Source organism: Nomascus leucogenys, chromosome 20, assembly GCF_006542625.1.
Source record: "Nomascus leucogenys isolate Asia chromosome 20, Asia_NLE_v1, whole genome shotgun sequence".
Classification (NCBI taxonomy): domain Eukaryota; kingdom Metazoa; phylum Chordata; class Mammalia; order Primates; family Hylobatidae; genus Nomascus; species Nomascus leucogenys.
The window spans coordinates 36,797,112-36,824,097 of record NC_044400.1 but is presented as its reverse complement, the minus strand read 5'-3'; the positions used below and the strand labels follow the sequence as shown (position 1 = coordinate 36,824,097).

Below are 26,986 nucleotides of genomic sequence, written 5' to 3'. Positions count from 1 at the left end.
CCCCAGGGAAGCCCCTAAGTCCAGGGCACAGGCTGCCTATCGGAGGGAGGGCTGGCCCATGGCTGCTGCCAGCTCCCCACCACCAGCTGGGCCTCAGCCCTCACGGCATTCCTGCTGAGCACTGTGGGGCCCCCAGGGAGCAGGGGCATGAGGGATCCTGCTGCCAGCACCCGTGTCACTCGTGTGAGGGCTGTGTCCCAATTGTGAAGGATGAAGAGCGAGGCCCTCACAACCCACGTCCTCAGAACACTACGCGCTGCACCACCCAGAGAGAGTGGGCCTGGCGGTGGGTGGGGCCATGCAGTGAGCGCCTCCCTGTGTTGCCCGCTACCCTAGGCACTGGCCAGCAGCCCTTTGGTGACAAGAGTCCCCCCTTTTTATGCGTACTAGCCCATCATCTGTGATTGTTATAATCTTGTTATTCCTGTGTTTGTCAGGACTTGTCACTGTGTCCCCCGCTCCATGAAACTGGGCCTACTGTCCTGTTAGGATGCTGTAAGCCCCTGGGCCTCGGCTGTCCTTTGACACACTGTCCCATTCCTTGGCCTGGTTCATCCCCCAGCTTCCTGGCAAAGTTCCTGCTCCCTGAAGCAGGAAGAGGCTGAGATTAATGCCAACGAAGTGGGGCCGTGGGCCTGGGAAGACTGTGTGGCTGGCTGAGGGTGGGCACTAAGCTGGCCACCCCACCCCCGACAGTGGACATGGCTGTGCTGTGGTGGAGGGGGTGGTGCGGACATGGCCATGGCACTCGAGACAGCCCTCCGAGGAGGAGGGCGAGCCAGGCTGGACCCCCTGTCTGTGGTGCTGTGTCAGGGCAGGAGAGGACAGCCTCTTGCCCCCAGGAGTGTGCAGTCTGGGCAAGAGATAGAGTGATCATTTGTTTGGAACGCAGCTCCAGCCCAGCCAGGGGACCAGAAAAGCCCTCCCGCTTCCAGGGAGGATGTGCACGGCTCTGCCAATGCCTCTTTCCCAGGGCCGCTGGCAGGTCCCAGGATGAGCAAGACTGGGCTGCCCAGGCAGGTCCCTGCAGACAGCGGGGGCTGGGCTAGGGGCCAAGGGCTGGGACTGGGAAGGGACGCGATGCCTGATAGCCAGTGAGGAACCAGGCATACAACTTGGAAATAAACAAGCTTTATTTTCGGTTTTAACAGGTAAGGCGATACCTACGTCATCATGTACTTTTATGTAAATGCCAAATAGCAAAATAACAGCTAGAAAATAAACAGTTTGTCAGTTTGGAGATCAAGTACTTTATCTGTCTTGAGTGTCATCTATCTTGGAATTTGGAATTCAGCCAGGCCTAAAAGTAGTGGAAGTATCAGGAAATGCTATAGAGAGCCAGTCTCCAGCTGCAGGTTGGTGGGCCTGGCACTGACCAGATGCGGGTGGCTCAAAGCACTGAGCGATGCAGGCGCCGTTTCTGCATTGCCTGCAGCCTCTTCTGCCTCTCGGCAAAGTTGTTCTTCGGGGTCTGCTTCAGTGCGGGCAGGATGGCACGCTCCGCCACAGGTGGGCTCAGAAGCAGGCTGGGGGCAGGTAGAAGGACTGTCACCGTGAGTGGGGCCTGCATGGCCCTCACGGGGGCCCAGAGAGGCCCCCGCGTGCTCTGCTTCTGCACCGCCACCCTCCCTTCCCCACTCCCTCCCTGGGGCCCAGGCTGCAGGGCTGCCCCACTGTCCCTATGCCTGTGGGACTTACCATTTCTTGGAGAGGCTCTTGGTGGAGACCTTGGGGAAATGCATGGTTTCTTGGTCCCTGGGTGAAGGAAGAGTCAGCAGTGAGCTGTGGATAGGCCCCCAGGGATGGGGCAGAGGTGCACGAGGCACTCACCTGGGAAAGCTAGCTTCCTCTGGGGCCGCCTGGGGCCTCTGGCTCCCTTCCAGGAGGGACTTGAGGTGCTGCAGCTGAAAGGCAGGGGCAGGGGCATGGTGGGGCCTATGGCGGCACCAGACTGCCCAGGGCCACCCCCACCACCCAGGGCCTCACCTCTTGGGTCTGCAGGAGGTTGGTATTCCACAGCTCGCGGATGAGCACTTCACACTGCCTAAGTGTGGTGGGCTTTCGCAGGGGAAGGGGCAGGATCATTGGGGGGTGTGCCCCCACCCCCATCTGCCTGCCCTGGTGCTGGCTGCTCCCCATACAGGCAGCTCCTGCGTTAGAAGCTTCTGCTTTCTCCTTTCTGAAACAGTCATTGCAGCAGCCAGAGGTGACCTGCCTAGGTGCATCTAACCACCCAACCAGCATACCTCCCCAGGTAGCGCCCAGGCCAATGTAGGGAAGAGGGCCTGGCTCCCCTCTCCCACTGAGCAGGGTGCTCTGGGCACCAGGTGGGGGTCTCTGGGACTGGGGCCTGTCCCTTTCTCCCCTCTGAAGGTGTCCTAAGGGTCAGATGGGCTTCAGTGGGTGACCAGCTAGCTGCCAGGCTGCTCTTGGTCGTGACCCCACATCCAGTGGGGCATCTTGCTCCAGGCCTGGTCTCTGGATGTGCAGACGCAGGAGCCTGTCCTGCTGGTTGTGCTGCTGAAAGTGTGCACTCTGTAGCATCCCAGGGCAGTCCCAGAAACTCAGGGATCACCAGAACCTGGTCCTGCTCTGACCCGCTGGCCTAGTGCCCTCCAAAGGCAGGCTGTGGCAAGGGGCAGCAGGAATGCAACTCACTTTTCTTGGTAAGAATATTACTTCACTTTTCTCTGAGGAAGTGGTTTAGGGGCTGCTACTGGCCCGCCTTGTGGGCTCAGGTCAGCACAGGTACTCTGCAGGACCCCCCGGGGAGGGGAGGAAGACAGTGCCCACCGATGGGTAGAGCGTGGCCGTCATCTGCTATCATGAGCCCTGGAGACAGGCCCCTGGAGCTAGGGGCAGAGCAGTTGGCTGACTGCAGGGCGTGAGCCTAGTAAATGTAGTCATGGGGCCCTTAGGGTGCAGGCAAGACTTACCTGGCCTGCCCTTGCACCCCAGGAACACCCAAGCCTTACCTGGCCTGCCCTTGAACCCCAGGAACCTTGTCCAGCTTGCTGTTGTGAAGTCGGGGCTCGTCTTCCAGGTCCGCCTTCTCGGGGACGTCAGCTTTCAAATCTTGCTTGTTGAAGGAGCCGGGCTGGGGCCTGGCCTTGCCTTGAGAGTTGGCCGCAAGTCAGACCCTACAAGGCCGGTCACTGCAGGCACCAACAGTCACTGCCCAAGTTTTCCAGGATCAGCTGTGTGTACCCAAGAAGCCCCTGCCCCTGCCTCAGTTTCCTCCTCTGTAAAGGGCAGCCTGCCTTGGAGGGTTCTGGGGGGAATCAATGAGGTTCTGAGGGTGAAGCCCATGGGTGGTGCCTGTGAATATTCTAGAACAATCAATATAGTGGAAGCTGGCCCCATTTTGGGTAAAATGAAACTGCGTGAGAGGCTTGGGACCCAGCCTGCATGGGTTTCCTCAGCAAGAACAAGGCCTGTCTAGCGCCTGGGCCCATCACAGGAATGGTGGAGGTTAGGGCTGGGCTGAAGAAAATGCCCGGCTTCACAGAGGGGAAAAGAGGCTCTCTGCTCCTGGCTCACTCTGCAGAAGGTGCCATGAGCCCAGGGCTCCGTGGGCAGTGCCATCCCTCCTGTGTCCTGCCTGCTTGTGGCAGGGACACGGCCAAGCAGGGCTTCTGCTGGGCAGCCAGGGTACATCCTCCCTAGAAGGCCACCCGGGGAGGCCCCTCCTGCCTGTTTGCTGCCCCACCCTGGGGTGCCTGCTGTGAGGCCTTACTGCCCTGTGACTGGTCCCTGGTCCTGCCCACGCCCCCTTAATCCCCTCCCGGTGGCTTCAGCTTCCAGGGCTCTTTTCAGCTGCACCTTCACCCCCAAATCCTGGAGCTTGGCCCAGCAGAGGGCGCCTGGTCAGCAGCCCTAGAGGCCACCCAGGCTGGGGTCCCCGTGGGGCAGTCACTCCTGTGAGCACATGGACGCCAGCCTGCTCACCTGAATTAGAGATGGACTTGACAGACTGGAAGCTTGACGTGGAGAGGCTGTCTGCAGGAGAGCGCACAGTGTTGGCGCCACCGCCCGCAAGATGCCCACACTTGCCTCCTGGCCTGTGTGTCCATGAGGAGCCCTCCTTCACCCTGGCAGGGCTGGGTCCCCCCGGCTCTACCCACACTCCGTTGATGCAGACCCAGCGAGCGCCCAAGGGAGCAGAGGCCCCGGAAAGGGGTTTCCTGAGGGGCCATCTGGAAAGCAGGAGGGCTTGGGACACATGGAACAGCAGGTCCCAAGGGAGGGCATGGCCTTTTCCCGGGTCCTGTCAGGGTCCCCGGCACTGCAGGGCTGGGGCTGCTGACTTGGGCCACACTTTGCCCAGAACAGCTCACTGGAGTTGCCACAGTGGCTAGGGAAGGGCCCTCCCTCGACCCCATTCTCCATGTCTCCCTGGGAAGGGAGAGCCCTAGGCACTGCCCCAGCTGCGATGTTCCCAGGCTGGCTCCATCCACCAGTCAGATGTCCTCCTGATGTCAGCCCCGGCCCCAGAGATAACGGGAAGTGAGCTTGAGACCACAACCCAGAATCCTGGGCTGGGTGGGGGCCGCTGTCAGGATGGGGAAGTGCCTTGGACAAGTGGCAAGGAAACAGGACTCTGCTTCCTCCCTTTGTCCCCATGGTTGCTGCCCAGATGGCAGGAAGGGATCCCTGGATGGAGTGTGTCCAGAGCCCCTGGGGCCCCCAGCATGTCAGGACTCAGAGCCATGGGGCTGGAATCCTGGGCCTGGCCACAGCAGCAATCTGAGGCAAAGACCTAGCAGGGCAGGGGCTGTCCCAGGGGTTCCTTCTCATTTCAGCTCTACTTGGAGGAGGGAGGGTCTGGGAAGCACCCTGTGCCCACCTCCCCACTGCAATGACCTCAGGCCCTGGGCTTACTGAGAGCAGCAGGTGCTGTGCTTGGCTGCATAACATCGTCCAGCCACGGCTAGAGGTAGCGGCATCTGTCCAGGTCCCCCAGAACCTGTCCCCACTGGGTTGGCATACAGGGGCCAGTGCAGCCAGGTGGGCAAGGACAGTCTGGAGGGACTCCCCTGGGTGGCAAGAGCATCCCATCAGGCACTGAAGGGCCCAATTCTCACCTTTCTTCTGTGATGTCTGATTCATTATGAGCTTGTAATGGAGATCTGAAAGCAAGTACACGCTCTCCTCAGCACTTGTGAAACCACCTCCATTCTGAGAAGAAGCCTGGCCTGTCCTCTCCCCGCTGCTGAGCCCGAGAGTCCTGCCCCCCCCACTGGCTGATTGGGCCCTGCCCCGTGGATCCCGCTCTCCACCACGCCTTTGCCGTGGGCGGCAGGCCAGGAATGGCCCAGCCTGTTCCGTAGGCAGAGCCCACCCGGCATATCGGCCTCATCCATCTGAGATGACTGGAGGGCGTCCACACTGCCAGGCAGGACCTGGGTTTTAGGGGTACAGAGGTGAACTCCGGAACCCCTGGCTATGGCGGTGTTATGATCCCGTGGGCATCAGGGACTTGGTGGGGGGGGGGCTCAAGAAGACATGAGGAACGCGGCGTCCTGAGGCTCAAGAAGACATGGGGAAGGGGGGTCCTGACAAAACAGACGCCTGGTGATGGGATACTCGGCACTCAGGTAAGGCAGCACCGGGGAACGGGGCGGGAAACGAGGCCGCGGGCACTGGTGTCCTTGCTGGAGCCCTCCTGAAGCAGGAGCGAGGAGCGGAGCCACATCCCACATCCTGGCGGGCCCTCCTTCTGCTCGGGGCAGGAGGGGTGGGGGAGGAGGGAGGGAGAAGGGGGGGCGTGGGGGTGAGGAGCAGCTAAGGGTGCAGTTGGGAAGGCCCCGCGGGAGGACAGTATGGGCACAGGCGAAGCGGGGACGGGGTGGGGGTCGGGGGGATGCCTGCTCCTGATCCGATGTGTTTAGCTGGAATAAATTCACTGAGCTGCGCACTCGCACTTGTGCACGTTTCCCTGTATAAAGTTTTTGTTTGTTTGTTTTTGCTTTTTTGAGACGGAGTCTCTGTCGCCCAGGCTGGAGTGCAGTGGCAAGATCTCCGCTCACTGCAAGCTCCGCCTCCTGGCTTCACGCCATTCTCCTGCCTCAGCCTCTCGAGTAGCTGGGACTACAGGCGCCCGCCACCACGCCCAGCTAATTTTTTTGTATTTTCAGTAGAGACGGGATTTCACCATGTTAGCCAGGATGGTCTCGATCTCCTGACCTCGTGATCCGCGCGCCTCGGCCTCCCAAAGTGCTGGAATTACAGGCGTGAGCCGCCGCGCCCGGCCCCCTCTATAAAGTTTTTAACAGAGGTGTGTCGGACCCTTCCTGGAGAGGAGAGGACTGGTGGAGTCAGCATCTGAAATGATGCTGCCCCACGAGACAAGCAGACAGGGTCGGCACTGCCCGGGGGCCACGCGGGTCTCCCTCTGGAAGAAGGGGACAGCTCAGAGTGGCAGGACCCAGGGCGGGCTTGCTGTCCTGTGTTCCCCCTGAGCCCAGGCGTGTGCTGGAGTTCATGGCTGTGTTTCTGTGCTGCGGGAGCGGCAGTGTTGAGTGTGCCTGGGGAGGCAGGGCCGGCCTAGGGCCCCGCGCCGGCTCACCCCTGTTCTCCCGCTTCAGGTGCTCGATCTCCTCATGGAGCTTGGCCAGCATCTCCGAGTGCTGCCGCTGCAGGAACTGCAGGCTCTTCTCCAGGTCCAGGTTCCGTTTCTGCGGGTCGCTCTGCCTTAGCTGCGGGCTCTGCGGCCTAAAGGACTGGACGCCCACAGAGGGGCGCTGGCGCCGGCAGCCCAGAGTCGGCGAGCTGGGGGGCCGCGTCCCAGCCGCCACCCCCGCACCGCTCATATCGCCGTCGCCAGGTACCCTCCTGCTGCCACTGCACCCGGCTCAGTGGCCAGGCCGCCCTAGCCTGGCGCCCCGTCACCATGGAAACCGGGCGACGGAGGGCGCGAGGCGGTTGGCGGGGGCGGGGCCTGTCGCTGCCTCTTCCTGGGTGAGTAGTCATTTTCAAGGCATCCAGGGCTGGGCGCGGGGGCTCCCGCCTGTAATCCCCGAACTTTGGGAGGCCGAGGAGGACAGATCATTTGAGGTCAGGAGTTCGTGACCAGCCTGACCAACATGGGGAAACCCCGACTGTACTAAAAATAACAAAATTTAGCCAGGCGTAGTGGCAGGAGCCAGTAATCCCAGCTATTCGGGAGGCTGAGGCAGGAGAATAGCTTGAACTGGGAGGCAGAGGTTGCAGTGAGCCGAGATCACACCGCTGCACTCCAACCTGGGCGACAGAGACTCTATCTAAAAATAATAATAATAATAATAATAATAATAATAATAATAATAAAAGGCATCCAGGCATCCTTTCCAGCCTGGATGGAAAGTGAGACCCCGTCTCTATAAAAATTAAAACAGAAAAAACCCGGGCATGGTGGCTTGCGCCTGTAGTCCCAACTACTCGGGAGGCTGAGGCGGGAGGATTGCTGGAACCCCAGAGGTCGAGGCTGCAGTGAGCTATGATGGTACCACTGAACTCCAGCCTAAGTGACAGAGTGAGATGCTGCCTAAAAATAAGAGGCCAGGCGCAGTGGCTCACACCTGTAATCCCAGCTACTCTGGAGGCTGAGGCAGGAGAATCACTTGAAGCAGGAGGTGGAGGTTGCAGCGAGCCGAGATCACGCCATTGCACTCCAGCCTGGGCAACAGGGTGAGACTCCATCTCAAAAAATAATAAATTAATTAATTAATTAATTAATTTAAAAATAATAAAAATAAAAAGAAGTAAGTCTTTTTTTTTTTTTTTTTTACAAGGCCTGCCCTCAAAGAAAAAAAAAAAAAATCACAGCCAGGCCAATCGTAATTTTGCCAGATACCAACAAACCTGGAGGAAGGGAACGTAGCTAACCCCAGCCTGCTCTGGCTCCCCTTCCCCACATCTTACTGCCACATCAATGGGGCTCCTGTATAATAACAGGGGATACAAGTGAAAGAACTTCTCATCTCAGAGCTTATTCGAGAAATCTCTAGGAAACCGTAAAGACAACAGGGAGACAAAAACTAAGACACTAGAGGAGGTTTAAGGCTCTGACACCTCCGGTTAACAAACAGCACATATGGTCCAACCCCTAACCAGACCTACATAAAACTTCACACAGAAAGTCCATTTACCTCTTACTGGTTGAGCACGACCAGCCCTCAACAAAAACTTGCAAGGCATAATAAAAAAACAACACAGTTTGAAGACACAGCAAACATCAGAGCCAGACTTAAATAGGCAGAGATGTTGGAATTATCAGACCAAGAAATGGAATACAACTATGATTAATGCGCTAAGTGCTCTAATGGAAAAAGTAGACAACATGAGATTACAGACTGATAATGGGAACAGAGGGGTAGACATTCTAAGAAATAATCTAAAGAAAATGTGAAGGCCAGGCAGGGTGGCTCATGTCTGTAATCCCAGCACTTTGGGAAGCCGAGTTGGGCACATCATTTGAGGTCAGGAGCTCAAGACCAGCCTGGCCAACATGGTGATACCCCATCTCTACTAAAAAATACAAAAATTAGCTAGCGTGGTGGCACGCACCTGTAATTCCAGCTACTTGAGAGGCTAAGGTGGGAGGATCACTTGAATCCAGGAAGTGGAGGTTGCAGTGAGCTGAGATCATGCCACTGCCCTCAAGCCTGGGCAACAGAGTAAGACACCATCTCAAAAAAAAAAAAAGGAAGAAGAAGAAGAAGAAAAGAAAGAAAATGCGAGAAGTTGGCCAGGCACAGTGGCTCACACCTCTAATCCCAACACTTTAGGAGGCCAAGGTGGGCAAATCACTTGAGGTCAGGAGTTCAAGACCAGCCTGGGCAACATGGTGAAAACCCATCTCTACTAAAAATACAAAAATTACTGGGAGGCCAAGGTGGGCGGATCACGAGGTCAGGAGATCGAGACCATCCTGGCTAACACAGTGAAACCTCGTCTCTACTAAAAATACAAAAAATTAGCCGGGCATGGTGGCAGGCGCCTGTGGTCACAGCTACTCAGGAAGCTGAGGCAGGAGAATGGCGTGAACCCGGGAGGTGGAGCTTGCAGTGAACCAAGATCGTGCCACTGCACCCCAGCCTGGGCGACAGAACAAGACTCCATCTCAAAAAAAAAAAAAAAAAAAATGGCAGGCGTGGTGGTGCATGTCTGTAATCCCAGCTACTCAGGAGGCCGAGGCCGAAGAATTGCTTGAAGTCAGGAGGTGAAGTTTCCAGCAAGCTGAGATCCTGCCACTGCACTCCATTCCGAGCAACAGAGTGAGACTCTGTCTCAAAAAACAAAAAGAAAATGTAAGAAGTCAAAAACACAACAGAAATGAAAAGTCAGGTGCATGGCTGATGCCTGTAATCCCAGTACTTTGAGAGGCCAAAGCAGGAGCATCTCTTGAGCCCAAGAGTTGGAGACCAGCCTGGGCAATATAGCCAGACCCTGTCTCCACAAAAAACTAAAAAATTCACCTGCATGGTGGTGCACACCTGCAGTCCCAGCTACTGAGAAGGCTGAGATGCAGTGAGCCGTGATTGCACCACTGCACTCCAGCTTGAGCAACAGAGAGAGATCTTGTTTCAAAAAAAGAAGGAAAATGATATAGGAAATTTGGATCTAAAAAAAGGGAAGTGCATTAGAGAAGGAATAAATTAAGATAAAATATAATCTTGTATTATTATTTTTAACAGATGACAGGTTGTTCAAAAAAATTATAGCAACATGTTTTCAGTAATTATGGTTTATGGATAGCTGGAATGAATGGCAGCAATATTATTGCTGGGAAGGAGGATACCCTGAGTGGAGAGAAATTCATCCAGGCAGGAGTGCAGTGGTGCAATTATAGCTCACTTGCAGCCTGGAACTACTGTGCTCAAGCCATCCTCCTGCCTCAGCTTCCCTAGTAACTGGGATTACAGGCACACACCACCATGCCTGGCTAATTTTTTTTTTTTTTTTTTTTTTGTCTTGCTATGTTGCCTAGACTGGTCTCAAACTCCTGGGCTGAGGCAATCTTCCTGCCTCAGCCTCCAGAAGTGTTGAAATTACAGGTATGAGCCACTGTGCCTGGTATATGGTTGCTTTTGAATGTCCTAGTCCTAAGCATCTGGTTCCCAAGAAGGAGAAAAGAAAAATGAAGGCAGTAGGAGGTGCCGATCCATAAAAACCTCCTGGAAGGTGTCCCCAGGGCGGTGGTGAGGGTTGAGGAGGGAGGTTGCAAACATAACAGTGGAGATTGCAGCAGTGGCTGCCTGCCTCTTTGTCTGCATTTTCACAATCAATAGCAGCCATCATCAATCAGAGCACAGATCCCCAGTATTTGGAGGATGGGGCTCTTATTGCCCACTCTGGTTCCTGCAAGCTACAGGGAAGCTACTCCAGAAATGCATGCATGGCTGCTTGCACCACCAATTTAAATGATTTCTTCTGAAAACACCCTTACAGACCTGCCAGGAAATAATGTGTAGCCAGATATGAGTGCATCCAGTGGCCCAGACAAGTTGACATATAGAATTAACCATCACAAGTCTATCCCTTGTCAACCTGGCACCCATACACATCTCCTTAAACCATACTTACTCTCCAAATAAACACAATAACCAAGTGTTATTGTGTTAGCAGTGGAAGGTGTCCGAGTTAATAGTGTTAGCAGTGGAAGGTGTCCAAGTCACTGGCAGTGAATCAGCAACCACAACTCTTGGCTCCTCAGAAGAAGGAATTCGACTGAGGGGCATAAGGCAGAAAAAGAGACCGAAGCAAGTTTCAGAGCAGGAGTGGAAGTGTATTTTAAAAGGCTTTAAAACAGGAAAGAGAGGAAAGTACGCTTGGAAGAGACCTAAGTGGGCACATGAAAGTCAAGTGTGGTGTTTAACCTTGATCCTAGGACTTTCTAGACTGGCCCCTTTCCCATGATCCTTCCCTTAGGGTGGGCTGCCCACATGTACAGTACCCTCCTTACCCTTAGGAGTTGAGCACATGCAGTGTGTTTAGGAAACTGTATGCATGCCCATCTGAGGTTTTTGGGTGGGGTGCCCCCCGAGGGTCATACTCCACCACTTTGTCTCTTAATGCACATGCCTGGGAAGTTGCTTCTCCGTGGAATCCGCATTCAATTAACACTTTAGGTGTGGCCCATCAGGAAACGGCCTCTCCCTGGCGCCAGCTGCCAATTTATCACTTTTATTTTTTATTTATTTATTTTTTGAGAAGGAGTCTCTGTCACCCAGGCTGGAGTACAGTGGTGCGATCTCGGCTTACTGCAACCTCTACATCTCAGGTTCAAGCGATTTTCCTGCCTCAGCCTCCCAAGTAACTGAGATTAGAGGCATACACCACCACACTAGCTAATTTTTGTATTTTTAGTAGAGATGGGATTTCAGCATGTTGGCCAGGCTGGTCTCAAACTCCTGACGTCGTCATCTTCCCGCCTCAGCCTCCTAAAAGTGCTGGGATTACAGGCCTGAGCCACTGTGCCTGGCCAAAAGCAGGAATTCTTGACCGGGAAATAATTTGATATATTTTGGCACCTTGTGACTTGAGAAAATTATGCTCAGAATTCTGGTTTTGGGAGTCAAGGGAAGCTAGCTTAATTTTTACAGTGAAGGCTACATAAGAGTCCTCTTTCCAGCGTGGCGGCTCACACCTGTAACCCTAGCACTTCAGGATGCAGAGGCAGTCAGATCACTTGAGCCCAGGAGTTCAAGACCAGCCTGGCAACACAGTGAGACCCCGTCTCTACAAAAAAATTTAAAAATTAACAGGGTGCAGTGGCGCATGCCTGTAGTCCTGGCTACTTGGGATGCTGAGGCAGAAGGATTGCTTAAGCCCAGGAGTTAGAGGCTGCAGTGAGCCGTGATGGTGCAGTACACTCCAGCCTGGGCAATATAGCAAGAACTTGTCTCAAAAAAAAAGAGAGTTCTCTCTCATTTATATTGGAAATGTCAGGGTTATTGGTGAGAGCTGGCCTTTAGGGGATCTAACTTGCTCTTGGATGTCCAAGGGGAAAGGTATAGATTTCTCCTGACTGCACAGGGCCTCTGCTCGTGAGTTGCTTGCACAAGATGATCAGAATCTGACTTACCTCGGATCACGGGGGCGCTGGTATATCCTAGCGGTAGAATGTGTTGGTCGTGGAAGGGAGTGGGCCACAAATGGGATCCAGGGAACAGGATTGTCTTGGGGCAAGGAGGAAGATGCAGAGGTGCAGGGGGCAGGGGTGGTGTCAGGACAGCCTGAAGCTGCACTGCCAGAGGCTCTGGGCCACGCGGTCAGAAAAGCATCTGGATTTGGCCTGTTAGCAGGGGAGTGTGGCCCAATGGCAAAAAGTCAAGGGCATCCTAGGAGCTGACGAGGCGGTGGTGGTGGCAGTTAGGGCAAACCACTCTGGAAGCGTCCAGGGGTGGAGACGAGAGTGTGCAGGAGCTTCTGCCTCCAGCCTGGCCTCCCTCCTTGTGCCCCAGACAGAACTGCTTCCTGAATTGCTCCAACTCTAGTCCTTCCCCAGAAGTCCCTCACAAGTGCCTCCTGGCCGGGCCCCCCCAGCTGCATTTTGCTTCTGCTCTCGTCCCAGCAGTCCCATTTTCTCTACAGTGAGAGTTCTTGGTAAAATTTAAATCCCATTTTATTGGCGAGGTCCCTACCCCTCTACCTGGAAGTGGCTGGAACCTAGCTGCCCCGCTGCTGCCCTCACTCCCCAGGCAGAAGCCACTGAGCACCAGCTGGCCTTGTGGCCATCGCTGTCCAGGTCCCGGCCACCAAGACCCTGACCCCTCACTCAGCTTTGCTGTTCTGGGTTCTCAATGTGTTTTTGTCTGTCCCCAGCTCCTGGCCAGACAGTTCAGCCCCCAGCAACTCCCGCAATCCTCGGAGCTTCTGGAAGCGACAGACTTGGCAGCACATGTTCCGGTGGTCAGCTTTGAGCACAGGATCTCACTGTCACCCAGGCTGGAGTATAGTGGCATGACGAAGGCTCACTACAGCCTTGACCTCCTGGACCCTGATGATCCTCCAAACTCAGCATTCCAAGTAGCTGGGACCACACGACGTGAACCACCACGCCTAACTTTTTCAATCTTTTGTAAAGACAGAGCAAAGTCTACTGTGCCTCTGAGAGAGGAAAGCATAGGAAGCCAGAGGCCCAGGCCTGTGGACACTGGGGGGAGGGGCCGACGGGGTGCCCAACAGTTGTTTCTGCAGCCCCTGTGTGCTCAGGGACTCTGTACAGGTGAACCTCCTAGAGACTGAGCCCAGGTGCCAGAAGACTCAGAAGCAAGGACAGGTTTATTCAGATCCATGGTCGTTACAAACTTGATTTTTGGTCACAGGCCCTAAAATGCCATTATTCTCAGTTTACATCAAAATACAAAGCCCAACATTCACATTTGAAAAACATTAAAGCAAACCCCCAAAGCCCCACACCGAAAACAAAGGCTTGGTTTGGAAATCACCACTGAGATGCTGTTCTCCCTCACATGTCGTCTGTGGGGTGAATGAAGGTGAAGACCCCGTGCTGGTTTCTGTCAGAGAATCTGTAGTCGTATATTTTGAATACATAAGTACCACTGAACGGTTGCCATGTCTTTGAGCACTTGATGTTAGTGAAGTGACAATGCTTCTGACCATCTTTGGCTGCAGAGCAGAAACTGGCAGAATCCGAGCCCATCGACCCAGCAGTGTCCCCAATGCCTGAGGACCAGCACCCATCTGTGGCAAGGCACAGGGGTCCGCAATGTTGGCCACTGCTCTGGGTGATGTGCTCAATGGCTTGGGGTCTGCAGTGAAGCACCTGGGCTCTGGGAGGGTCTTAGGCTCCTGAAACATGGAATTCTATGGCCCAGTCTTGGAACAGCTGGGAGAACATGAAGAATGCCCCTCACAGTGAAGAATCAGGAGAGCCACTCTAGTTTTCTCACACCTCTAGAAACTTTGATTCTTTCCTGGAGTGGAGACTTGAGCCACCGTCCTGGTCCCACACAGGGAGAGGAGGCGCCACAACCCACTCTGCCCACCTCAAGGCCAGCCAGTGGGGAGGCCAGGCCCAGGCGGCTGTTGGCAGGCTGGCTCCCAAGCTTGGTGCAGCAGAGTACCCAAATGGGCACTGGAAAAAAGGCCCCGAGAGCTGGCTTGGCCATGAGTCCTTGGCAGAGGGAGGGAAAGGCCGGCGCTGAGCTCTGCGCTGTCACAGAGTGTGGCTGTTGAGCCCTGGTAGCCACTCCTTTGCTGGGCCCCACCTGCCTTCCCTTCTTGGTTGCGTTTCCTCCAGATGCCTCTGCGGCTGCAGGAACCCCGCTTCAGAAGCCCGAGGATGACCGTGTTCCCTCCTGGAGGGGCTTCCCAGGTCCTCTCAGGCCCAAGGGTGGAGCTGTGTGGCAAATCCCTCCAGCCTGCTCTGAAGGCAGCTGACACCTTCAGGGCTGGTGCAGCTTCCCCCGCTCGGTCAGCAGTGTCATGGCAGAGGCGTAGAGGACGTAGCCCAGGGTGAGCAGCAGCGTGCATGGGAGGGGCCCAACGCGGAACAGAGAGGCCACGAAGAAGGCCAGCAGCAGCGAGACCAGCGTCCGGTAACTGCCCAGGAAGCGCAGGCTGAGCCTGGGGCCACGGGTGTGGCCGGCCACCTGCCTCCGCCCCACAGGGCTCAGCAGGTGCCTGCTGGCCAGCCCAGGTTCTGTGAGGTGGTAGCGACATAAGCTGCCGAGGAAGTCATCCCGGGAACACAGAGCCGCCATCTGTCCAGCAAACTGAAGCACAGACAGAGGAACAGGGGTGTGGGGTGGTGGCACCACAGGCCTCAGGAGAGCAGTACCCCACCCTCACAGGCCACCCCGGGACTGCACCCCAGGGAGGGGCATCTAGAACCCTCTCTCCCAAGAGGCCAGGCCGGCCCTCCTGCCCACTCACTCTGTGGTTGATGGCAGACGACAGCCTGAAGAGCATGCGGACCAAGCTGGCGATCTCATAGCTACGGATGGGCTGCAGCTCCGGGTCCCCCTGGTACTCAATTTCAAACCTTCGCAGCCCATTGATGATCTAGAAAGCCAGGCCATGGGGACAGGTCAGAAAACACAGCCCTGCACACAACTCAGAGGAGCGTGATGGCCTCTGCTCGCGAGGGAGGAGGGAGCTGGGGACGGGTCAGGGCCCAGCCCATGCACCTCTGAGACACGGGCCTCTCACCTGGTACCGCCCCAGGGGCGTAAGCATGAGTCCGTCCTCACCCACGATGCAGTCAGGAAGCTGCTTTTTTCCATTCTCATCCTGGGCGGTGCCCAAGGCGAGTGTGAACTGCCTGAGCTGCGCTTCGCTGAGCTGCCAGAGAGAAGTGCCACTGCCCTCAGCATCAAGATGAAGGGAGGGGACCAGTCTTCACCCCACCAGCCTACAACAGTGGCAACAAGGGGACCCAGATATGACGCTTGGGGTGTGGGCCTGCCTCCCCCAACACTGGGTCCATATGTGTGGGGCCTGGGACTGGTACGTGGCTGACCACAGGCTGGGTGGAGTGGATCCTTCAGGGAAGGGGACCCTGATGGCCATGGGGCAGGCCCCATAGCTCGTACCCGGAATATCTGGCGCAGGTACTCCAGGGCCTTCTCCAGGTATTCATCTGTCTTCCGGACGCTGTCTTGCCCCATCTCGTCCAGGTCGTTGGCTGTGTAGGAGCCGTTGGTATCCATGGAGCTAAAGCCCAGCCATGAGAGGAAGGAGTGGCCAGTCGGGCTCTCCGCACACTGGTCCGAGATGGACTTGGCTGTGTGTTTGGCCTGTGTGATGAGCTGAGCGAGGCGCAGGACCTGCAAGGGAGGTGCGGGCAGGTCACCAGTAGGACAGGCCTGTGCTGCCACCCAGGCAGGCCAGCCAGGGGCCCCAAGAGCAATGCACAGCCAGACTGCTGAGCGTCAGGAGGAGTGGCTTCTGCCAGAGGACTTTTAAAGACTAAAGGATGATCTTCTACATTTGAAATTTCCCAACAAACACTGCCTTCGTTATCAGGAAAAAATTAGACTTTACTAAAACGGGGGAAGGAGATATGGTGTCAAATCTATACCCAGCCTCCCTCCTTCCTGCTGGATCACAGCACTTCCCGGGTTCTGCTCAGCCCCATGGCTCCAGGGGCCCTGAGGACAGGCACCACCGACCTACTCACCAGGGTGCGGGCCTCGGGCCCAAACATCGGGGTGTACTTGCAGTCCTGGCCCTCCAGGCTGTAGACATGGCTCTTCACCTTGAAGGAGGCATCAGTGACCGCTGGTGGCCAGGGTGACAGAAAGCTCCCAGTGAAGGTGGGGGCCGTGAAGAGTCGGTGCTGGCGGTGGGGGATGACCAGCTCTGGCTCCAGGAACAGCTGCTCACCTAGAAGGCAGGAGACGAACCTGGCACCCAGTTCCCGGGGGCAGAGTACCCGACTGCTGCCCTTAGGATTCTGGGGTGCCTCCGAGGTGTCTGGGGAGCCATGACCCAGGGGTGTCCTCCTCAGGCCCTGCCTGGCAGCATCTCCCACACAGTAGGTGGCTGACATGGGGAGGGCGGATGGGGGAGCTGGTGGCTCAGAGCCCGCAGCAGTGTCTGCAGGAGGTAAACAACAGCAGGATCGACAGAAACCAACGCACAATCCAGCCAGGATGAATGCATGGCAGAGACCAGGCTCACCTCCTGAAGCGGCCACCACGAGTTGCCAGGGAGAAACGGCGGGGTCACAGGGCCGCAGCTTGGACCGTGCACCCCCCCTCTGTGGGCACACCTGCGATCCCCCACCCAGTGCCTGGTGCCTGCAGGGCAGGCAGGATCCAGCTGGTTTCAGACTTCACCGCACAGATGTGTCCCAGGAGTCTCCACAGCACCCTTTGCCGGGACCCACTCTGGGCGGGTGGGTCCCTCTTAAAGACCAGCCACCACCAGCTAAGGGCCTGGCCCTGGTCTGGCTGGGTCGACATCTACCTGGCTGGCCCAGGCTGAGGACTTACCTTTCTGAATCATCTCAGCCAGGTTGGGCTGGGCAAAGACTTTGGCCACTCGGAACACCATGAGCGCATGCTTGGGGCTGACGAGGTCTGTACGGAGCGCGCGGTTCAGGAAGCCCACAAACAACTTGGTGTACATCAGCAGGTTCTCCTGGACAAAGGGCGCCCTGGGGACCGAGGTGGCAGGTTGGGGCCAGCCTTCCAACTGGAGGCGGGGTCTGTGCTGGTCCATGCCTCTAATGCCCTTGCTCACCCTTGGGCTTTCAGACTCTCCCTGGCCAAGGTGACAAGCTGTCACAGATGACAGCTCAGGGGGCCATAGGCAGGCAAGGAGGGCAGGACAGAGGCAGGTAAGACCCAGGCCCTCTGAGGACGCCACATCCTTAGCAAGGCTGAGGCCCCTTTCCAAGTGGATGGAGGCCACCATGGCAGAGGCCAGCCCAGAGCCTGAGGGGGCTGAGGGAGGATCCCCTAGAGGGTCCAAAGGGGAATGCCTTGGGCAAGGAGGGGAGGGGTCAGTGGCCATGCCAGATGCCATGGAAGCCTGGGGGTCTGCTGTGAGGATCAAGCAGGGGATGACGGGAAGACGGCCTCCCTCATCGTCTGCTCTGAGGATCAAGCAGGGGATGAGGGGAAGACGGCCTCCCTCATCCCCTGCTTGATCACCGCTGCTCTGCTCTGTGCTGATGAAGGTCAATGGATAGTTTGGGGGTGGCTGAACACTCATCTGGGACAGAAGGGAGGGGGAAAGGGCAGGATGGGTCATCCACGGCTTCCATGAGAAACCAATTCTAGGGCCTGGCAAAGTTGAGCCTAGGAAGGGCTGGTCTGTGTTCCACTCGGCAGGGGCTGGGAGAGGACTTCAGGAGGGAGGGAGCCGGAGCCAGGGCCAGGCTGACCCCAGCACAGGCCACTGGCTTGGCCTCCACCCACTGGAGCAATATCTACCTGGGGGAGCCAGTGGCATGTCTGTGAGAGGGGCTGAGGCTCACCATTTCTCCGACACACACCGGGGCTGGGAGTCGCTGCCCAGAGCCTGCTTGTCAGGTGCGTACCGCCACGGCTGCAGGTAGCTCAGCCACATCTCCAGGACCTGTGGGGGAGGTGTGTGCTGAGGGCTCAGTGGCTGGGGGTCAAATCCTCCCGTGGCCTGAAGCCCGGGTACCAGGCGGCAGCTGGGTGGGACTGACTCTTCCCACTTCCCCCAGAGGGCGGAGGAGAGACGTGCACAGCCCTGTGAGGTTTGGCTCTCTTGCTGGCCCTCCAGAAGCCAGGGTGGGCTTTTCCCAGCCCAGGGGGCACAGTGCTCCCTGGTCAGGTAAGCGTAGGAACCTGCCCTGCACCAGACAGGTGGGACAGGGCAGGGCTTTCCTGAGGGTTGGCTTTGGAAACTGAAACAGAAAGAACAATGTGGCCCTCCAAGACCCTCTGCTTGCCAAGGCCTCTGTGATAACACTTGCTCTCCTCCTTTATCTGCCCCAGAGAACCTCCCACCTCAAGGCACACAGAAGACACAGGCACACATGTGACGGGGCCAACACTCACAGCTCTGAATGATGCGTCCAGGGGCCAGTGGCCAAAGCAATGCTGCAAGAAGAGGTAGAGTTTCTGCTGGACGAACCTCGGGACAGCGGCCCTGCAAGGGATGGGGAAGGTCACCTGCTGCTTGCCCAGTAAGAAGGCCCTGCTCACAGATGAGCACAGCGCTCCCATCAGTGAGGGTTGGCTCTGCCGGGAGAGAGCACTGGGCACCTCCGGGAGGTTCAGCCCCATTCTTCAGAGGAAGAAACCAAGGTCCAGAGAGGTTAGGGAACATCCCAAGGACACACAGCACGCAGGCGGCCGAGTCAGTGCAGCTCCTGCACACCTCTCACCTCAGTCCCATACAAACAGCCCACTCTGCTGGCCCTGGTGGGCCTGGCAGTCAGGGCTGCCCCAGCTCTTCTGACAGGGTTGAAGAATATGAGATGCAAGAGATAGCAGCACAATAGGGCCTCTCTGGCCAGTCTGGAGAGAGGCTCTGGGAGACAACTGGGCAGGGTGAGAGGGCACCTTCCTAGGCCTGGAGAGGCCTCACGTGCTCTGTGAGCAGAAAGGGACTCCTCTCTCCCTGCCCTCCATGCCCTGGGGAGAGGTCGCTGTGGGTGACACCTTAGGAGGGGAAAGTGGGGGAGACAGCAGCGGTGGGAAGCCGCAAGGGCCACCCACCGTTTGAACTCCTCCAGGGGGCTGGTGGCGTGGGAGTGGGCGGAGGGTGAGGCCTGCTCTGGCTTCAGGCTGTTGGCAAAGGCGTGCAGGTGCTTCAGCAGCAGGCGCACCACCAACACATGCTCCTCAGTAGGCGTGAACGACTCCTAGGTGGAGAAGGAGGGGTGAGGGCCTGGGAAGGAACACGGCACCCATAGCACTCGGCCTCCAGGTCTGACATCCCGCCCCAAGCCAGTTGCTCTGCTTCCCCACGGGAGGCACGAGCCAGGCCGGGAGTAGTGCCACCCCCTGGGGCACCACTGTGCCTGGCACCCAGCGGACATGCCTTGCACTGTTTGGTCTGAACTGTGACCAGCTTGTGGTAGGGAAGTGCTTGGCCCGCCGCCCACACAGCCCACCCTGGGGAGGCCTCACTAAGACAGACACATCTGCAGAGGGCCTCCCAGCCCTGCTTCTGCACCCCTGCAAACCCGCGGCGGGTGGCACAGGCTGTGCCCTTGGGCACTGGTGCCTGTCTTGATCCCCAGGGCAGGAGAAAGCCAGCATCATCCACAAGCTCTGGATCCAGGGTCTCCCACCTGCCTCCCAAGTGTGTGCAGAAAGCACATGGAACCCAGGTGTGGTGCCTCAGACCTGTAATTCCAGCACTTTGGGAGGCCGAGGCGGAAAGATCGCTAAGAAGAAGTTCGAGATTAGCCTAGACAACATAGGGACACCCTGTCTCTACAAAAAATTTTTAAAAGTTAGCTGGGTGTGGTGGTGCACACCTATAGCCTTAATGACTCAGGAGGCTAGGGTGGGAGGATCACTTGAGCCCAGGAGTTTGAGGCTGCAGTGAGCTAGGATCATGCCACTGCACTCCAGCCTGGGTGAGAATAAGACCTTGTTCAAAAATAAGAACTCCATGGCTTCACTTTTCTCCCCAATTCCTTCCACCTGCTCCTCATCCTGGACACAGCCAGGTGAGAACTCGGCCCAGTAGAAGCCCCAGGCGTCACTTCCTCTGTTGCCCAGGGACCTGTGGTCAGGAAAACTCCAAGACAAAAGCAGTCAAGCATATTAGGCCAAACTTTTTTTTTTTGAGACGGAGTCTCGCTCTGTCGCCCAGGCTGGAGCACAGTGGCGCAATCTCAGCTCACTGCAACCTCCGCATCCAGGTTCAAGCGATTCTCCTGACTCAGCCTCCTGAGTAGCTGGAACGACAAGTGTGTGCCACCATGCCCAGCTAATTTTTATTTTTCATAGAGATGGAGTTTCACCATGTTGGCCAGACCTCAGGTCTCCCAAAGTGCTGGGAATACAGGCGTGAACCACTGCGCCCAGCCTAGGCCAAACTTTTGATTTGTAACATACAAGCAGGATCCTGGAGATCTAGCCGGAGTGGAAAGCCTTTTTGGTGGCCATGGGCTTCCTCTGGTTGCTTAGCCATTGGGAGGGCAGGTGGGAGCATCGAGAGTAGACGAGGGCAGGGAAGTGGGGGCGCTGAGGGCAGAATCCTGAGTCTGAGTGGATATGCTCGCCTCTCCACGCTTGTCCCCTAGCCCTTTGGGCCTTAACACATTTGTGCTGCTGAGGCTGGTGCAGGGCCCAGCCTCCAGGTATATCCTGGGGTGCTGTAGACCCCGCAGGGGCCACTGCCCATATTGCTACCCACTCAAGTCTCCCCGTCAGGAAACTGTCCCCACAGGTCCGGGTGACACATCCCAGAAATCAGTGGCTGAGTCTGAAGATGGAGCTATGGGGTGGGAGGCATTTTCTTCTTTTTTCTGAGACAGGGTCTCACTCTGTCACCCACGCTGGAGTATAGTGTCGTGGTCTCGGCTCACTGTAGCGTCTGCCTCCAGGGCTTAAGGGATCCTCCCACCTCAGCCTCCCGGTTAGCTGGGAACACAGGCACACACACCACCACACCAGGCTAATTTTTGTATTTCTTTGTAGAGACAGGGGTCTCGCCATGTTGCCCAGGCTGGTCTCAAACTCCTGAGCTCAAGCAATCCGCCTGCCTCAACCTCCCAAAGTGCTGAGATTACAAGCATGAGCCATCGTGGCTGGCTATTTTCCACTATCTGTATCGTTAAGTCTTTGGGCAATGAATTTGCATTGTTTTGGAAGAAAGGGCCAGGTGCAGTGGCTCACGCCTGTAATCCCAACACTTTGGGAGGCCAAGGCAGGCGGATAACTTGAGGTCAGAAGTTTGAGACCAGCCTGGCCAACATGGTGAAGCTACGTCTCTACTAAAAATACAAAAATTAGCCAGGTGGGTGGCACATGCCTGTAATCCCAGCTACTCAAGAGGCTGAGGCAGGAGAATCACTTGAATCTGGGAGGTGGAGATTGCAGTGAGCCAAGACCATGTCACTGCATTCCAGCCTGGGCAACAGAGTGAGACTCCATCTCAAAAAAAAAAAAAAAGACGGAAGGAGAAAAGTATGAGACGTAATACTTGTACCTATACTGCCCAACTAGAAGGGCACCAGTGGGGTGGGAAGTTAGACCAGGGTCTTTCTCCTCCTCCAGTCTCAGCCCAGGCCGTCCCTCCAATCCTGGCCTGGGATCCTGAGCCGTAACATCCACCCTGCAGCTCAGGGGAGGGGACGACCTCCACATGGGAACTGGAAAACTGCCTTCCCCTGCTGGTGCACTTGCCCCACCTCAGCTGGTCCTTCCGAAGGGTCTGGAGGGCCCACTGTCTGCCCCTGCCCCCAACAGTCTCACGGAACCCTCTCAGGCTATTTTCCCACAGGTTTGCTGAGCCAAACTTCTCCCTCAGCTCTGCACCCCTCCTGGGCCATGTTCCCACATGGAGTCCCTGGCCACAGTCACACCTGCTTGCTTCTTAAGGATGTGTCCCCAAAGCCACACATTTCCCACTGGGCTGAGACTCACAGCACCTCAGCTCACCCCACCTGGGTCTCGCTGGTCACCCCTCCCACCATGGGGTTTGTCAGATGCTTTCTGGACACTGTCCTCCCTCCCTGGCACAAGCCCTCAGGTCCCTCCACTCCTCTGCAGTGGCTCCTGTGGAATGAGGTGCCCCCGTGTGTTGTGGCCGCCATCCCAGCCCACCAGCACTCAGAAGCCAACACATTTTCTCGTCTTATGTTCAAATTCCTGTTCAATCATGCGTGCTCCTTCCCAGGTGAACGGGACAGATCACCGGCTGTGAGCACAACCCATCTCCCCCGGCTCTCACAGATTCCTCTGTCAACCCTGAAGTCCCCCACAGGTCTGAACTCTGCTTCACTGACCTCAAATCCATCCACACACTTGTCATTTCTGCCTAGGCAGCCACAACCTCTATGAGGTTACCACCCACTCTAATCTGCCTCTGGAGGTGTGTATGAATGGCCAGGGTTCTCCAGGTAAACGCCAGGTCCTGGCTGGGCTGTCAAGGACTGACAGCTTCTGTGGGCTATACGGTCAAGCCCCAGGTCTTTCCCACCCCCCCGCCTCACACGCAGGCTCTGGGTCACAGCACCTCCAGGCTGGGTGACAGTTCTGAACAAGGCAGAACCCACACCACCCATAAGTCCCAGGCCTCTGCGTCTTCAGCTCCTTCCTGAGCGCCAGACCCTGCAGATTCAGTGAACCCAGCCACTGCTGAGGCCTGAGGACTCCAGCTCTTCAAACCAGGGCCAAGCACGAGGCCTCCAACACTGGAGAGCTTGTGAAACCTCCACTTGCCAGGAGCCTGGACAGCCAGGGCCACATGCCCACATGCCTCATTCTGCCACACAGCCACCACCCCCACCCCCAACCAAGCTAGTCTACAAAGCCAGGGGCCAAGCCCGGCTGGAGGCTGACCCCTCCTCCCCCGGACACAGGGGCTTCGCTCTGCTTGGAACTAGCCTCTGAGTCACCAGCGGCCGGCCCTGGCGGCCCCTTGCTTTACCAGGCATGGACATGCACTCTGGTCAGGGGGAAGGGAACGAATGAGCCAGTACTTGGTAGGCGTGGAGGGCCTGGAGGCTGGGTTGGGCAGGGTTGTAGAGGGCGCTGGAGACACTGAGTCGGTAGTGCAGAACCTCCAGCTGAGACAAGGAACAGAGAGATGCCGGAAGAGGCAGAAGAGCAGAGGACAAGAGGATGGGGTGGGGAAGGGGAGAGATAGGACCAGACATGGGAGGGGGAAGCGAAGAGAGAAAGAAAGCAATGAGAACGAGCCCAGGAGTGAGGAGAAAAAAACAAAAACAAAAGCACGGTCAGTGACAATCCAAACAACTGCAGTCCCAGCAGCCGCGGGCCAGCACAGCACCCCCCTCTGCAGCCAGGCCAGGGCTGTGGCCACACTCTCCTCGCTTGGGAGGCCCGGGCAGAGGGACCCTCCAGGTCACCTGGGTGGCCCCTCAGTACTGCTGGGGCCTAAAGGCCTCTCTAGCTCCTTGGAAGGGCCCAACTCACTGCCCTTCAAGATGGGACCCACTCTCCCCAGTGACTCTGTCACACTATCTGTGGCACATGCACACCAGAGCCCTCCAAGAGCCCAGGGCCCTCACTGGGACATGCTGCCAGCCACCAAGACCTCAAGATCCTGAGGCTCAGAAAAGAAACCAGCAGAGCATGTTCCAGGAGGCGGACTCTGCCCAGAAAAGACACATGTGGAATTGACTGGATTTCCCTGGGTTGCCTTAAGAAATTTACCAAATTGGTATAAGACATGATCAATTCCTACGTGTCTAAAACTCAATCAATGTCCCCTCCATGACTGGCTCTCTGAGAACTGAGGGCAAGGACAGGTCCCCAAGGGTACCACAGAGACGAGGAGCACAGGCTCAGGCCCCCAGGCCCTGCCCTCCACCCTCACAGTGCGGACGTCAGCTAAGGTGGTGTGCACAACAGCTCTGACTCCTGGAGGCAGCCTCTCCTACCGCACCAGAAACTCCCACCCTCCAGGTACAGTGGGTTCCCAAGGGCGGGAGCCCCCAAGGATGTGGTCACAGCCACACACACCCAGAGGCAGCAGGAACCTGAGGCTGAGCTGGGTCCTAGCCAGGACCCTCCAACCTACTGCCCTGCAGCACCACGGCCTGCCGAAGCACCCCTTCAGCCCAGTGCAGCCAGAGCCGGCCTGGCACACATCCTGCCTCGCCAGCAGCATGCCTCCTGCCCAAGCAGCACACCCACTGGGCTCCACACAGGAGAAATCAGAACACACACCAGTCGCCATTACACGCAGAGCAGGGAGTGTGAGAGCAGGGCAGGGAGGTGTTGCCCTCCACAGCCTTCCTCTGTGCCAGACCTGGGGCTCAGGAAGGAATCAGACACATAGTTCCCCAGTGTGGCTCTGCCCTTGCTTGCAGGAACACAGTGGCCTACAGCGCCATGGCCATCCTTACTGCCCACAGGGCCACTGGGGGGCAAGCACGCATCCTGGACTCAAGCAGCGTGAGGAGGATGACCCCAGGAGCCTCACTTCCTGCATCTAAAATAAGGGCTAGTGGGGACGGGCAGGGATTTCTGCATGGCAGTACATGTAGCATAGGCCTGGACAACTGGCAAGAAGCCTTAGGAGACACAGACCTCCACAGCTGCCTTTCTCTGGCTCCCACCCACCAAGTTTTCTTGTGTTTTGCCTGAACTGGAAGAGGCGAAGAGTGGAGCATCTCTGGGTACTTGGTCCGGCCACTGCAAGGTATTCTGAGCAGGGCCCACCCACCCTAAGAGGAAGCAAATGTGGGGAAGAAGGAACTGCACCTCCTGCCCTCCATAGGGACAGCCCCCTGCCCTTCCTCTGGCCCGTTAGGACAAAGAATCCTCACAGGTGACAGCCCAAAAGAGCCCTTCTGGCTGACTCTTGAAAGTAGGTGTGCTTCCACTCCCTCAGAAGGCAGGAGGAGCAACAGGAACACAATGCAGTGCAGTGGCCCCTGCCCCTGCCAGGCCATGCCACACCACATGCACGAGTGCTGAGTGAGTGTCCCAGAGCCCCGCGGGAGGAGCAGGCCCAGGGAATAACCAGGCCCCCAGGCACCAGCCAGTGACATGCAGCAAGTCTGCTCTGGAAGCAGGAAGGGCACTGCAGGCTCTTTGTGACTCAGGAGGCCCAAGATGGGGTCCTCAGCTTTTCCCCATTCTCCACCCATGTGATTCTGAGGGTGAGGATTTGGGGACCCTATGCTCTGAGAGCCTCCACATGGCAAAGCATGGGGCCATGGAACTGGCTGCAGAGACTGTGGCAGAAGCAGACCCACAGCTCTTCGCCAGAACCAGAGGAAAAGTGACAGGATGCTCTTCTGAAGTTTAACTCCATCACCCACATTCTGGAGGACGCCCTCAATAATTCTGTCAGTGACAAAGCCAAAGTTTCCCAAGCATACTGATGCACAGACGCCATGGGCACCAGACTACGTGGCTGATGCCACTTCAGGCAAGGGCCTGGATGGGCATGAGTCAAGCTGCTCCATGGAGGATGACTGACTGGAGATCTAAGGTTCACCTAGCTGCTTTCTCACTCTGACCAGTCCAGGGGTGGTGCTAGCTCCAGGAATAGCAACAGCAGGAACGACCCAGGGCCTCCGCCACCTCCATGCACCTGAAAGCAGCGTGCTGCCCAGAGAGAGAGAGTGGGGACAGGCGAGGCGGAGGGAGAGGAGGCAAGCCAGGCTGCATGCAGGGGGGCACCAGGTGACACTCGCCACGAGAAGGGCTGCTTGCTCATGCTCTGGAGGAGGTGGGAGAGTAGGGGGAGGAGGCAAAGGAGGCTCCAGGCCACCCCTGCATGGGAAAGCACAAAGGCACTGCTGATGGTCGAGGAGACGAGCAAGTGGCTCCCAGAGGCATCGCAGCTCCCCCGCCCCCAGAGCAAGAGCACCACAACCTCATCTGTTCCCGCTGCCAGGGAGGGGGCTCAGGAAGCTGCACAGGGAGGGCCCCGGAGAGGCCAGACTTCCACGCCTCAAGTGTCTACACGTCAGGGTGCAATGCCCTCTGCCCGCCACCGGAAACTAGAGAACGATGCCCACTTCTTATTCGGTTTCTGAGTGACAGGTGGGTGGTGGGTTTCTGCTTCCCACCATCCAGCCTGTGAAAACTCACTCAGAGGCAGGATAAGAAGCAGCAGGCTGAGCAGGGTCAGAAGCAGGAGGTGGGAAGAAAAACTGTGGAAACATACCTTGGCGTGAGGGGACTGCATTTTTTGATACATCTCCAAGGAATAGTGATGAAGCCACATTTCAACAAAAACCTGCAAAAAAGCATTAGCTAGTCAAACCATTCTCGACAATGATGCCAGACCATCCAGTGGGGAAAGGACAGTGTCTCCAACAAGCAGAGCTGGGAACACAGAATACCCATGTGCAGAACAGTGAAGCTGGGCCCTTCCTTCACACCATCGCCAAAAAATAACTCAAAATGGGTAAGTGACCTGAGGATAAGCACTAAAACCATACACTCTCAGAAGAAAACATGGGCGAAAACTTCATAACACTAGATTTGGCAATGATTAATTAGATATGACGCCCAAAGCACAGGCAACAACAGGAAAAAAAATAGGCAACTAGACTTCATCAAAATCAACACTCTTGAGCAGGAAAAAATACTATTGATAGAGTGAAAAGGCAACCAACAGGCATGGTGGCTCAACCCTGTCATCCCAGCACTTTGGGAGGCCAAGGTGGCTGGATTACCTGAGGCCAGGAGTTCCAGACCAGCCTGGCCAACATAGTGAAGATCAGTCGCTACAAAAAATACAAAAATCAGATGGGTGTGGTGGGGCATCACACCTATAATCCCAGCTACTTGGGTGTCCGAGGTGGGAGGATTGCTTGTGCCCAGAAGTTTGAGGCTGCAGTGAGCCAAGACTGCACCACTGCACTCCAGCCTGGCAACAAAGTTAG

The 26,986-nt window shown here is 56.8% G+C and overlaps 2 protein-coding genes across 6 annotated transcripts in view; both read right to left on the bottom strand.

Annotated features, from left to right (window-relative positions):
- Nucleotides 1–1,115: 1,115 nt before the first annotated feature.
- LOC115831899 (coiled-coil domain-containing protein 74B-like) lies at nt 1,116–6,831 on the bottom strand. The gene is given in 9 exon segments (XM_030801384.1): nt 1,116–1,526; nt 1,699–1,755; nt 1,831–1,904; nt 1,987–2,044; nt 2,976–3,114; nt 3,949–4,179; nt 4,182–4,196; nt 5,085–5,129; nt 6,443–6,831. Coding segments are annotated over 9 exon segments (1,125 nt in total). The 5' UTR covers nt 6,813–6,831; the 3' UTR covers nt 1,116–1,390.
- A 6,416-nt stretch (nt 6,832–13,247) lies between these two features.
- The window catches only part of SMPD4 (sphingomyelin phosphodiesterase 4), a 37,759-nt gene continuing 24,020 nt past the window's right edge, over nt 13,248–26,986 (bottom strand). For 2 of the 5 annotated variants that reach the window (XM_030801377.1, XM_030801380.1), the window contains exons 10-20: nt 26,263–26,334; nt 23,096–23,182; nt 19,152–19,297; nt 18,489–18,579; nt 17,936–18,036; nt 16,947–17,110; nt 16,130–16,335; nt 15,543–15,776; nt 15,160–15,291; nt 14,884–15,012; nt 13,249–14,723 (exon numbers count right to left, since the gene is read on the bottom strand). In XM_030801377.1, coding sequence (XP_030657237.1) covers nt 14,394–14,723; nt 14,884–15,012; nt 15,160–15,291; nt 15,543–15,776; nt 16,130–16,335; nt 16,947–17,110; nt 17,936–18,036; nt 18,489–18,579; nt 19,152–19,297; nt 23,096–23,182; nt 26,263–26,334 — 1,692 coding nt within the window. In that variant the 3' untranslated portion in view covers nt 13,249–14,393. Of the gene's footprint in view, nt 14,724–14,883; nt 15,013–15,159; nt 15,292–15,542; nt 15,777–16,129; nt 16,336–16,946; nt 17,111–17,935; nt 18,037–18,488; nt 18,580–19,151; nt 19,298–23,095; nt 23,183–26,262; nt 26,335–26,986 lie in introns of all 5 variants that reach the window. The other 3 variants (XM_030801376.1, XM_030801378.1, XM_030801379.1) reach the window with 3 other exon arrangements.